The 13,350-nt window shown below is 36.9% G+C and overlaps 1 protein-coding gene across 1 annotated transcript in view; it reads right to left on the reverse strand.

The window, feature by feature from the left end:
• Positions 1–13,350, reverse strand: part of CEP170 (centrosomal protein 170) — a 149,628-nt gene that overhangs the window by 101,718 nt on the left and 34,560 nt on the right. Inside the window, 1 exon segment of the mRNA XM_051820776.3 lies at positions 1,286–1,367. Coding sequence (XP_051676736.1) covers positions 1,286–1,367 — 82 coding nt within the window.

Here is a 13,350-nt window from a genome sequence, read left to right on the forward strand (position 1 = left end):
CATTAGTTGTCCTTTAGTATACTTGTTTGGGTCTACAAGTAGAAACACTGTAAAATGTGATACAAACTTTAAAATTTTTTATTTATTTACCTGAGAGACAGAGATAGAGACAGACAAATTGGTGGTGTGAGGGGGGCACTTCCATCTGCTCCTTCACCCCTCGAATACCTGCAAAGTCTGGAGCTGGGCCATGCCAAAGACAAGAGCCAGAACCCCATCCAGGCCTCCCATGTTCATGGCAGGGATACAAGTATGACCTGCTGCCTCCAAGGGTGTGCATTAGCAGAAAGCCAGAATCAGAAGTGGAACCAGGACTCAAACCCAGAAACTCTGATACAGGATGTAGATGTTCCAACTGGTGTCTATCACTAGGCCAAATGCTTGACCTTAAAAATTCATTTAAATTTTTATTTTCCAAAGATTTCAAGGAATCATTTCTTATTTTGAGCAACAATGATATTTGAGATATTTCTCTACTAGAGTAATAAATGCTCATTCTGTCAATATGTTAAATACATTCTTCATTTTGAAAGTCCAGATAAACGTAGTTAATTAAAAAGCTAAGAAAGAAATTCAGAATATATTTATATATAAACAGGCTCTTTTCACAAAATTTCTTGTTCAAAAAATTATATTTTTATTTTTCTTCAATCACATCCTTTATCTTCACTAGTGACCAATTATTCTGCCTAATATTCCATAATACAGTCATGTCTATGTTTTCAGACTCCTATTTTTAATACAAGAAATCTTAAATACACACTGAAGGTACAATGTGCTTAATCGGGAATAGTCTATCTTAGAAGACTTGGGATAATGAAAAGTCTGAATTCAATAGGCAATTTAGTTGTAATATGTAAAACAGAGTAAGTGTAGGAATGGAAGAAAAAGTAGGTTTATATTCTTACATTTCTCCTAGGGGGTGGTTCGCATTGAAAATAATCCCTGGGCTGGACAAACCCCAGCTGTATTCTTGATACCCAAATTATATAAGCAATAGCACTGCAGGGAGCTTGTTAGTGAAACTACACAGAATGGGGGAGGTGCGGCAACTCAGAGAAAATAGAGTCATCAACTTTTCCAGGATTATTTTTAGGAACAGGCATAGTAACAACAATAAAAATATCATTTTAAAATACATAGTGCTTTAGTATGGGGAGGTACCCAATAAACAGAGATTTCTAGCATACCTACCCTATGAATTTTTATGTCTAAAGAAATGTTCACTTACACCAGAGTACATATTTTTGAATAAATTTAATAAATACAAAAAGCCATATAAGGATATCATATCCAAATCTCAGCTTATCTTCAAGTTTCAAGGTGATATAAGTCTGTTCTGGAATTCTTACATCATTCACAAAAGTCTATAAGGAAAAAAGAAAAGATGCTCAGTTACACATGCAGTATTATTTCTTACATTTACAGAAATATATTTTCAAATCTATTTAAAAATACACATATGGTGGCTAATGCATCCTGTGTACCATAAGATGTGCCATGCATCCAATAGATGGATAAATTATTTCATATTAAGCCCTTTTGTCATTCTCATTGAAAACACAAAAATAACCCAGTGCTACCAAGATGAATTTAGGCACTTAGAATCATCCCTAAAAATCATGCCAACAAAAGCTCCTACTCTGGAGCTAGTAAATATAAACTGTAAAAATATTTAACTCCTAATATACCATCAGAATTCATTGGATACAATTTTAGCTTCTTTTGGAAAATTCCAACTGGAGCTGGTAAATATAAAATGTAAAATATTTAACTCCTAATACATCATTAGAATTCACTGGATACAATTTTAGCTTCTTTTGGAAAATACCAACTACCTGTGAGAATTGATACTCATATTCTTAGAATTGTTTCAGAGAACGGAAAGAAAATTAACTTATAAAAAAAGAATGGAAAAAAAAAAAAAAAAAAGAATGGAACATTGTGTTTTGCCTTTGCCATAGGGGTCCTCTGGATCCCGTCATGAATCTAAGATACATATTCTTCCTGTATGTTGAAATTCTGTTATTGCATCATCCTGACAATTATTTCATCTTTATCCATCAATTATTTCTAACAATGCTGAAAATGACCAAAATAATAAAAGAATAACAGAGCTACTTAGAACAGTGCTATCCAACAGAATAACATTGCAAGCAACAAATCAAGCCACATAAAATATTAAACCTTTTAGTGAGCACCAAAAAAATAGGAAACAAGAAAATGGTGAGGTTTCTTTTTTAAAAAAAATTTATTTACTTGAAAGGTAGAGTTATAGAGGGAGAGAGGGAGAGACAGAAAGAGGGAGAGACAGTGAGCTGGAGATCTATTTGCTGGTTCATTCCCCAGATGGCTGCAATGCACAGTTGTGCCAGGCCAGTGGCAGGAGCCAGAGCTTCTTCCAGGTCTCCCACTTGAGTGCAGGGAGGGGCCCAGGGACTTAGTTCATCTCCCACTGCTTTCCCAGGCACATTAGCAGGGGGCTGGATTGGAAGTGGAGCAGCCAGGACTTGAACTAGCATCTATATGAAATGCCAGTACTACAGGCCACAGTTTAACTCACTGTGCCACAGCACCAGCCCCATGAAGTTTGGTTTTATACAGGATATTTTAATTTTACTAAAATACTAAAATTAATACAATTTCCACAAATAGTTAATATAAAAATTAGCTGTGTGTGTATATTTTTTTGTATATTTACATTTGCCACTAAATCTTTGAAATATACACTAGTAAATGTATAATAGTGTTCAATAGCCCCAAATGGATAGTGGCTACCATAAGACAAATTACAGACTCAGAGGGATGATACAATAGTGACACAAATTACCATATATCCTTCAGTTTTCATTTTGCAATACCCAAAATACTCCATCATATTTCCAGGAATATATAAAAGACCTCTGGATACAATATCTTTTCTTGTTTGAGTAATCCAAGAGCACAGCTGAAAATTTGCAATTTCTATTTAATGTCCATAAAGGCAAACAGAAGGAGACAGATATTTCACAATTATAAGATAAATACAAAGAGATACCAGCTCTGTAAACTGATAATGATGAAATTAATATCATAAGCAAAACTCTCGGACTGCTTCAAGGTGAAGATAGGGGCTAGTGCTGTAGCACAGTAAGCTAAGCCTCTGCTTGTGGTGCTGGCATCCCATATGGGTGCCAGTTCGTGTCCTTTTCTGTTCTAGCTCTCTGCTTGTGGCCTGAGAAAAACAGTGGAAGTAGTCCCAAGTGCTTGCGTAACTGTACCCACATGGGAGACCCAGAAAAAGTTTTGGCTCTTAGCTTCGGATAGGCCTAGCTTCAACTGTAGCAGCCATTGGGTAGTAAACCAGCAGATAGAAGACCTTTCTCTCTGTCTCTCTCTCTCTCTCTCTCTGTGTGTAACTCTGCCTCCCAAATAAATAGATGAATCTTCTAGATTGACCTTCTGTTAATAAATAAAAAATAAGAAATGTTTTACTATTATGGAAAAAAGAAGCTGGTCATCCTCTTAAAATGGGAAGATGTTAAAGTTTTTTAAAAGCTGTACTTTAACCATGCAAGAGCCAAGAATAACCATAAATTATAAGTTAGAATCAATTAAAACTGTCTTTGAAATATGGAAATCAGTATTTAAAATGGATGTATGTGAGCTCCAGGTGAATATATGACAATGTATGGGCAGTTAGCTGCAGTCAAATAAATTGACCACTTTTGTATACCATGCACTTTTCAAAATCAGGACAACTTGGGATAAAAATTTGAATTTGTCATATCTAATTTTTCATTAAAATTTCAGGTTGTTTTCAAATTTTACATATACAAATACTTACATATGCATACATATATGTTATATGATACATATATATGTAACAAAGGTCTACTGGACACAGATAGTAAATAGTGATGATGGTTAAGTTTTTTTTTTTTCCTGGTATACTAGGAATTAAAGAACCATGGTTTGATAGATATGGAACACAGAACAAATGCTATACTTAATTACCTAGAATGTAAGCACATAAATAACCAAGAAGATTTTCTTTGATAAACTAAAACATCAAAAGTTATTTTACTATCTCCTTTTCAATTATAATTTCTTCAACTTTCTATTTTATTGAATCCCTGTGGCTATAATAGATTATTTGAGACATACTAGAACTCTAGATACCACTTCAGCAGATTTATCAGTAATCCTAAATTACAAGATTCTAATATGCTTCTTAGAAGGCTGAAACTGTAATGCAAAGAAGAGTCAAAGGCTTCTGAAATTTATAAATTCTAATTTCAGATTCATTTCCAAAAAAAAGATTTCAAAATGTTTCAAACTATATGCCCTGAGTTTACCAAATTATCCTAATTACAAGGAAAGAAAAGCGGAGGGAAATGATGGAAAACATAAGAAAAAAAAGAAAATACTAGTTCACTGGTATTTGAGATACAGAAGATAAACAACTAGGTACACAACTAAGAGGAATGCCACAGTTCTGAGAATATTTTTATAAAACTGTCGCTAATAATCTAAGGTACCATATTTACTCAAAAGACCTATAATGACCTGTAAAGTCCATTTAAAGTTCAAGATTGCACAACTATGTTAAATATTAAGCATTGATTGTGTTTAACAAAAATATTAGGCACTTTCAGACACCCTGAAAAATATAATTTTAACATGCTGTCATTTACGGCAAATATTCTCTAAGGTCTAAAAAGGCTTAGGAAATATGAGTCAGAAAAGATTCAACTCACAAAAATGCAAGTGAAAACATCTGGGAGAAAACTGTCTCCTGAAGGTGTAACGTTGTAAAACAAAGAGAAAATACATAAGAGTATTAAGGAAAAAAATCATTTCAGTAAATTCAATATAAAGCATTTTAATAAATGAGACATGGAAAATTGGTTTTGTTTATATGCCAATGCCACTGGATCTTATCTCTAAATGGCAGGCGGGAAACATGAGGAAAATGAGGCACAGAGAGTGATGTAACAAGAAAGGTCTCAGATGTCAGAAGTGATAGTGCTGGGATTCAAACTCAGATCTCTGAACTACAAATCCCACATGTTCTTCACATCAGTAAAGTCTACATACCTAGGCTAAGCCAGATCCCAAAACTTCCCTAAAATTGATTAAATAAAATCATATAACCACCAACTATTAAACTCATACTCTGGGGATTCATTCATCATCTTGGTTATTTGCTTATTTAAGTTTTTAATGTCAAGACTCAATTTTGTTAGATTGTATGTGCCCAGAAATCTATCCATTTCTTCTAGATTTTCTAATTTGCAATCTATTGGCAAACAACTGTTTGTAGTAATTCCTGATGACTTTTTTTTATTTCTGTGGTATCCATTTTAACATCTCCTTTGTCATCTCTGATTTTATTAATTTGGGGCTTCTTCCACCACCCCCCTTTTTTTTGGTTAGTTGAGCCAATGGTGTGTGAATTTTGCTTATTTTTCAAAAAATCCAGATTTTAGTTTCATTGATCTTATGTATTGATTTTTGGTTTCAATTTTGTTTATTCTTTCTCTAATTTGAATTATTTCTTTTTTCCTACTAGCTTTGGGTTCAGTTTGCTGTTGTTTTTCTGGGTCCTTGAGATGGATTGACAGCTCCTTTATTTTATGCCTTTCTAATTTCTTGATGTAGGCACCAATTGCAATAAACATTCTTCTTAACAATGCTTTTGCTGTATCCCACAGTTTTGATATGTTATATTGTTACTTTCCTTTAGTTTCTAGGAATTTATTTTATTTCCCTTTTGATTTCTTCTATGACCCACTGTTCTTTTGGGAGCATGTTGTTTGTACACTTTCTAGAGTGTTTAAGTTGTTAATTTCCAGCATAATTCCATTGTGATCAGAAAACATACATGGTATGCTTTCAATTTTTTAAAAAAATTGAGACTTGTTTTATGACCTAGCATGTGGTCTATCCTACCAAACATTCCATGCAATGATGAAAAGAATGTGTATTCTGTAGATATAAATACTGATTAGGTCCATTTGGTTCACAGTGTAGATTTGCTCTGTTGTTCCTTTGCTTATTTTTTTTTTTGTCTAGTTGATAAAATTGGGAATTTCAAGCTGATACTCAAACCTATAGAATTATAGGAATATTAAGAGCAAACAAGCTATGAATAAAAGTCTATAAGTTCTTTGGGAATATAATATATAACAGCTATTCATAGACTTTGTGCATCATTTGACTACCAGTGTCACAGGCATGTCTCTTATTTGGGTAACAGATATTTATCATTTGTGCAGTGTCTTTTGGTTCTATAACAGGCGTACACTCAAATGTACTGTTCTATTAAATGAACATGAATTGGCCGGCACCATGGCTCACTTGGCTAATCCTCCACCTGCGGCGTCGGCACCCTGGGTTCTAGTCCCGGCTGGGGCGCCAGTTCTGTCCCGGTTGTTCCTCTTCCAGTCCAGCTCTCTGCTGTGGCCCAGGAAGGCAGTGAAGGATGGCCCAAGCGCTTGGGCCCTACACCCACATGGGAGACCAGGAGGAAGCACCTGGCTCCTGGCTTCGGTATAGCGCGCCGGCCGTAGCAGCCATTTGGGGGGTAAACCAACAGAAAAAGGAAGCCCTTTCTCTCTGTCTCTCTCTCTCTCTCACTAACTCTGTCTTAAAAAAAAAAAAAAAAAAAAAAAAAGCACTGCATCTTTACTTTTACAAACTTTAATTCTTTACATTTTCACATACTATGGAAAGCATTGTGAACATATGTAAGAAAACTGAATTTCAGAAATATTAAATGATATGTCTTAGGTTACAGCACAGGTAAATTACAGATATGATCATCAAATTAAGGTCCTAATGTTAAGTCCAAAATGCAGATGTTGCTCTCCACGTTGCTTTCACAAAACTACTGAAAATAATCAAATTATGAGAACAGTCAGCTGAAAGAAATGTGGAAGTTTATACTGCACCTGAATTTTTTAAAACAAAAAATTTGTATGTAATAGAGTCTATTAAAAGACTAAATACTAGTTATGTACAGTGTAGACTAAGATGGTGGAATAGGGAGGAAGCTTACTGCTCTAGACTAGGGGAAGATAGTTAAAAAAAAAATGGAGAGAGTGCAATCTCAGGGAAGAGTTAGGGAGAATATTGCAGAGGAAACGCCATGCAAATTAGGGGGACACTATGGATCTTTGTGGAGGCTATGGACACGCACAACTCAGGACCTCAGCTTCCAAGAGCCTCAGCATCAGCTTTAGAGAGTGAGGTGAGACCAGACTGGAGGAGCCCAAGCCAATGGTGATAAAGCTGTGGGTAGAGCCTGTGGGTAGAGCCTGTGGGTAGACCAACGTGGAGCCCTGTGGAGGACAGTGTACCTGTCAACCTAGAAGAAAAGGGGGGAGGGAGCATTTCTCTCTCCCCAACTATGTGGCACCTGTATTCTGTAACTAGGCAAGAGAGGGTTTGTGGCATATGGGACATACATAACATACATAACAGTTGTGTCAGCTCAACACACACCAACTAGCCTAGAAGAGAGACCTGAATCTGGCTGAGAATTGACAGGGGGCTGGGTACTCATGGGAACCGTGTGTGCTGGAACTGTAAAAATATGCTGGCTAGATGGGTGGGTGTAGGATGTGGCTGGGTCTTTGGGCAGTCACTGTGGGTGGCTCCACACGCTTCCTGATTCCTGGTGAGAGTTACTGCTGCGGAATCTGTGCTCAGAATGAGGACTTTTGTATAGTTCTTGTGGCAGCATGAACAAATACTGTACCCACTGGAGCTAGTGACCAAGCATTTGTCTCCTTGGGGGAAAGGTGAACGTAAGACTACAAGCAGATTAAACCTCCCCTCTAATTAAAAAAATTAAAAAAAAAAAAGCTAGATTTACCATGCTCAATTTGGGTGTCACCCTGGACACTCCCCTCACCCTGGAGCAATGAACAGAGCTCCCTGGCCACATCCAGCACAAGCTAATCTACAGAGAAATAGTCCAAAGATAAAAGCCATCATAGGGGGTAAAAAAAACCTAAAAGTATCTCCACAAATGCCTAAAAAGAAATGCAGCAATTAAAGAAACAAGAATAAGGAAGACAACGTGACACCTCCAAAGGAACACAACTATTCAATACTAGAATGTGAAAATGAAGAGACTAAAGAAATGCCAGAAATGGAATTTAAAAAACTGATGGTAGGATGGCTTAGAAGTAATCAGAAGCAAATCTATGAATTAAAGAAATCCATACATGACATAAATGAAAAATTTTCCCAAGAAATTGAGATTTTAAAGAGAAATCAAAAATAAATCCTGGAAATGAGAAATTCAATAGATCAAATAAAAATGTGGTAGATAGCCTTAACAACAGACTTAATGAGGCAGAAGAAAGTATATCTGCATTAGAAGACAAATTTCTGGAAATTTTACAGTCAGACAAAAAATAAAAAGGAGAAATTAGAAAACAAACAGTGATGGAGACCTATGGGATACTATCAAATGACCCAAAATATAGGTCTTAGGAATTCCTGAAGGCATGGAAAGACAGAATGGATTAGAAGGCCATTTTAGTGAAATAATTACAGAAGTCTTTCCTAATTTGGAGAAAGAAAGGGATGTCCAAATATAGGAAGCACACAGACCTACTAATAGACATGACCAGACAAGATCCTCACCGTAATACGTTGTAGTCAAACTGTCCACAGTAAAACATACAGAAAAGATTATAAAATGTGCACAAGAGAAACACCAGATTACTCTCAGAGGATTGCCAATTAGACTCACAGCTGACTTTTCAACAGAATCCTTACCGGCTAGGAGAGAATAGAGAGATATATTCCAAATCTTAAGAGAAAAAAATCTGTCAACCCAGAATACTGCATCCTGTAAAGCTCTCATGAGTGAAGGTAAATAAAGATCTTCCATAACAAACAGAAATTTAAAGAATCTGTCACCACTCATCCAGCCTTAAAAAAGATAAGGGGGCCAGCACTGTGGCGCAGCTAGTTAACAGCCTGGCCTGGACCGCTGGCATCCCATGTGGGTGCCGGTTCAAGACCTGGCTGCTTCACTTCTGATCCAGCTCTCTGCCATGGCCTGGGAGATCAGTGTAGGATGACCCAAGTCCTTGGGTCTCTGTACCGACGTGGAAGATCCAGAGGAAGTTCTTGGCTCCTGGCTTCAGATCGGTGCATCTCCAGCCATTGCGGCCATCTGGGAAGTGAACCAGTAGATAGAGGGCCTCTCTCTCTCTCTCTCTCTCTTTCTCTCTCTCTGCCTCCTGTCTCTCTGTGTAACTCTTTCAAATGAATAAATAAATCTTTAAAAAAAAGATGCTTAAGGATGTACTACACACAGAAACATAGTCATCAGTATGAAAGAAAGTGAAAGCAGATAAATCTCCCAGCAAAGGTACAATGGAAATATGAAGTAAACAATAGGAATATTTATGGAAAATGGCAGGGCAAAGTCATTGCTTATCAATAGTCACCTTGAATTGAATGTAAATAGCCTCAACTCTCCAGTTAAAATACACAGACTGGCTGAATGGATTAAAAAACAAAACCCATCTATTTGCTGCCTACAAGAAAACAGATCTCACCAACAAAGATACAGGAGACTGAAAATGAAAGGATGGGAAAAGATAGTCCATGGTAACAGAAACTAAAAAAGAGCTGGTATAGCCATCCTAATATCAGACAAAATACAAAAACTGTTAAAAGAGACAGGCACTATTAAAAGAGAAGGGCACTATTCAACAGGAAGATGTGACTATTATAAACATATACAACTAATTACAGGGCACCTGGCTATTTAAAAGAAATGTTAATGCATCTAAAGGGAGACATAGACTCCCATACAATAGTAATGAGGGACTTTAATACTCTACTTTCAGCAATGGACAAATCAATCAGAAAATCAGCAAGAAAACAAGAGTTAATCGACACCATGGACCAAATGGACCTAACTGATATCCACAGAACTTTTCATCCTATAGTTGCAAAATACACATTCTTCTCACCAGTGCATGGAACCTTCTCTAGGATAGACCACAGGCTAGACCATAAACTCTCAGCAAATTAAAAAAATAAAAATAAAAATCATGCCACACATCTTCTCTGAGTACAATGGAATGAAACTGGAAATCAACAACAAGAATCTCTAGTAGGCTGGCACTGTGGCGTAGCAAGTAAAGCTGCTGCCTGCAGTGCTGGCATCCCATATGGGTGCAGGTTCAAGTTCCAGTTGCTCCTCTTCCAATACTGTTCTCTGCTATGGCCTAGGAAAGCAGCAGAGGGTGGCCCAAGTGCTTGGGCTCCTGCATTTGCGTGGGAGACCTGGAAGAAATCTCCTGGCTCCTGGCTTCAGATTGGCCCTGCTCTGACCATTGTGCCATTTGGGAAGTGAGTCAGTAGATGGAAGACCTATTTCTATCTCTCTGCCTCTCTGTAACTCTGCCTTTCAAATAAATAGATAGATCTTCAAAAAAATAATCTCTAGAGTACATGTAAACACATGGAGACTGAAAAACATGCTCCTGAACGAACAGTGGGTCATAAAATCAATCAAATGAAAAATCAAAAAACTGTTGAGGGAGGAACAGTTTTTTTTTTTTTCTTTTTTCCAATCTATTTGTTGAACTCTTCATTCAGAGGGTAAATCTTCTGTGTATAAAGTTAATTGAAAATAGATCTTAATAAAAAATAAGAATAGGAATAGGAGAGGGAGGAGGAAGTATGGGAGTGCAGGTAGGAGAGTGGGTACGGTGGGAAGAAGCACTATGTTGTTAAAGTTGTATTTACGAAATGCATGAAGTTTCTATACCTTAAATAAAAGGTTTCTGGGGAAAAAGGAAAAGTAAAAAAAGACTAAAAACTATATAATTCTTACTTATTATTTCCAAAAATGATAATATACAGGACACAAAAGAACAGCACTGGAGTCAAGATGAAAACTCTTTAGACTGTAAGACAAAATATTCCATACATACTAATAGGTTAAAATTTTTATCTATAAAGTTCATCAGACAGAAAGTTAATTTAACTCTATTCAAAAAATTGTTACAGGGTTTATTACATTGAAAAAAGCTTTGTGCTAGGCACTTTAAATTAAAATTATAGATACAAAAGGTACAGGAACTATCTAAGAGCTTGTTATCCAGAACAGCAACAGAGATATAAAAATGGATTTAATGTGAGTATACATCAAATAGTTTGTAGAAAATGGAATTAAATGTTTATTTTTTTTTTTTTTTTTTTTTTTTTTTTTTTTTTTTTTTTTTTTTTTTTTGACAGGCAGAGTGGACAGTGAGAGAGAGAGACAGAGAGAAAGGTCTTCCTTTGCCGTTGGTTCACCCTCCAATGGCCGCCGCTGCAGCCGGCGCACCGCGCTGATCCTGGCAGGAGCCAGGAGCCAGGTGCTTTTCCTGGTCTCCCATGGGGTGCAGGGCCCAAGCACCTGGGCCATCCTCCACTGCACTCCCTGGCCATAGCAGAGAGCTGGCCTGGAAGAGGGGCAACCGGGACAGAATCCAGCGCCCCAACCGGGACTAGAACCCGGTGTGCCGGCGCCGCAAGGTGGAGGATTAGCCTATTGAGCCACGGCGCCGGCTTAAATGTTTATTTTGAGGCAAAAAAATTTTGACATTCATGCATTTTTTTCAAAATATGCATTTTCTATGAACTTTCTGATTTGAAGACTTCATACAAAGCTAATAAAATACAAAGTTTTTAGAATTTAAGACAAACTTCTACAGTGTGGAGGATGAAGAGAGCAAATTTAGCAAACAGGAGCTAGAAATCAAAATTATAATCTTGCATACCTCATGCTAAAACAGTTTGTACCTACTCTGCCCAACTATAAAATTTGAATCTTTCAACAACATAGCTACATTAGCAAGCTCATATTCCTAAGATGAAGTAGAATTCGAGATTTGATTATAAAAATATGTAAAGTCCATTAAATGGCAAGGGAGATGGAAGACCTACTAGCCTGAAGAGAACCAGCTAAAAAATGAAACTGTAGAAGACGACAGTATAAAGACTACTGTTTTGTAGGTATGGTGAGAGAAAATGTGATAGAGTACAAATGTGCAAAGAGGGTAATATGAAACGTTGCGGAATTTCAGTGCAAATAACAGAAATTGTGATTTAATTTTATGTGCTATATAAACCATAAAAAAATGACTACCAAAACAAAGTGTCTCAAAGAATAAATATAAAATTATTTCAGCAGCAGCCCAATTTGCAACTAAAAAAACTATTGTATTTGTGGAATTTCTGCAAATATTTCCCTAATACTGTTTAATGTGTATATATATATATATGTATGTATGTATGTATATTTAATTTTTATCTACTTATTTGAGAGGCAGAGAGACAGAGAAAGACATCACATCTGTTAGTTCATTCCCCAAATGCCTCCAACAGCTGGGGCTCGGCTGGTGCCAAAACTGGGATCTGGGAGCTGAGAATGCAGTCCATGTCTCCTATGTCAGTGGCAAGAACCCAATCACTTAACCGACAGGAAGATGGAGTCAGAAGTTGAAACTAGGACTTAAACCTAGGCACTCCAAAATGCAATGCAGGCATATTAAGCTCTAGGCTAAATGCCTGCTTCCTTAATAAATATTTTGAAAAACAGTAGCAGTTTTAAGCATCTGGGATACATTTACTTTCTGCTGAATTCATTTTAAGAATTTCAATAGGGGGCTGGTGCTGTGGCATAGCAAGTAAAGCCATTGCCTGAGACTCTGGTATCCCATATAGGTGCCAGCTCCTGTCTTAGCTGCTCCACTTCCCATCCAGCTCCCTGCTAATGGCCTGGGAAAAGAAGCAGAAGATAGCCCAAGTGTTTGGACCCCTGCCAGTCACACAGGAGACCCAGATGAAGCTCCTGGCTTCAGTCCAGCCCTGTGCTGGCTATTATGGCCATCTGGGGAGTGAACTAGTAAATGGAAAAATCAATCTAACTTTTTAAAATAAATAATAAATCTTAAGAAAAAAAGAATTTCAACAGCATAGATAGGAATATTTGCTTGCAGCCAGAGTCATAGGAAAATTAAGATACTGAAATCAGATGAATCATTTATTATTTCAGCATTGTCTTATATCCTGCCAAATGTAGAAAGACCAAACAGAGGAATAAGAAAACCTTCACTCCAGAAACACAAAATATCCTCAAATTACAAATTCCAGCCATATAGCAAGGTCAAGCTTTGGTTTCATCTCCTTAAAGAAGTCTCCTTTAGGGGCTGGTGTCATGGCCCAATGAGCTAAGCTGACGCCTGTGACACCAGGAAACCATATTAGCACTGGTTCAAGCCCCAGATGCTTTGCATCTAATCCAACTTCCTGATAAGGTGCTTGGGAAAGTAATGGAAGACG

Source organism: Oryctolagus cuniculus, chromosome 13 (genome assembly GCF_051225735.1).
Source record: "Oryctolagus cuniculus isolate XC-2025 breed Fujian yellow rabbit chromosome 13, ASM5122573v1, whole genome shotgun sequence".
Classification (NCBI taxonomy): Eukaryota; Metazoa; Chordata; class Mammalia; order Lagomorpha; family Leporidae; genus Oryctolagus; species Oryctolagus cuniculus.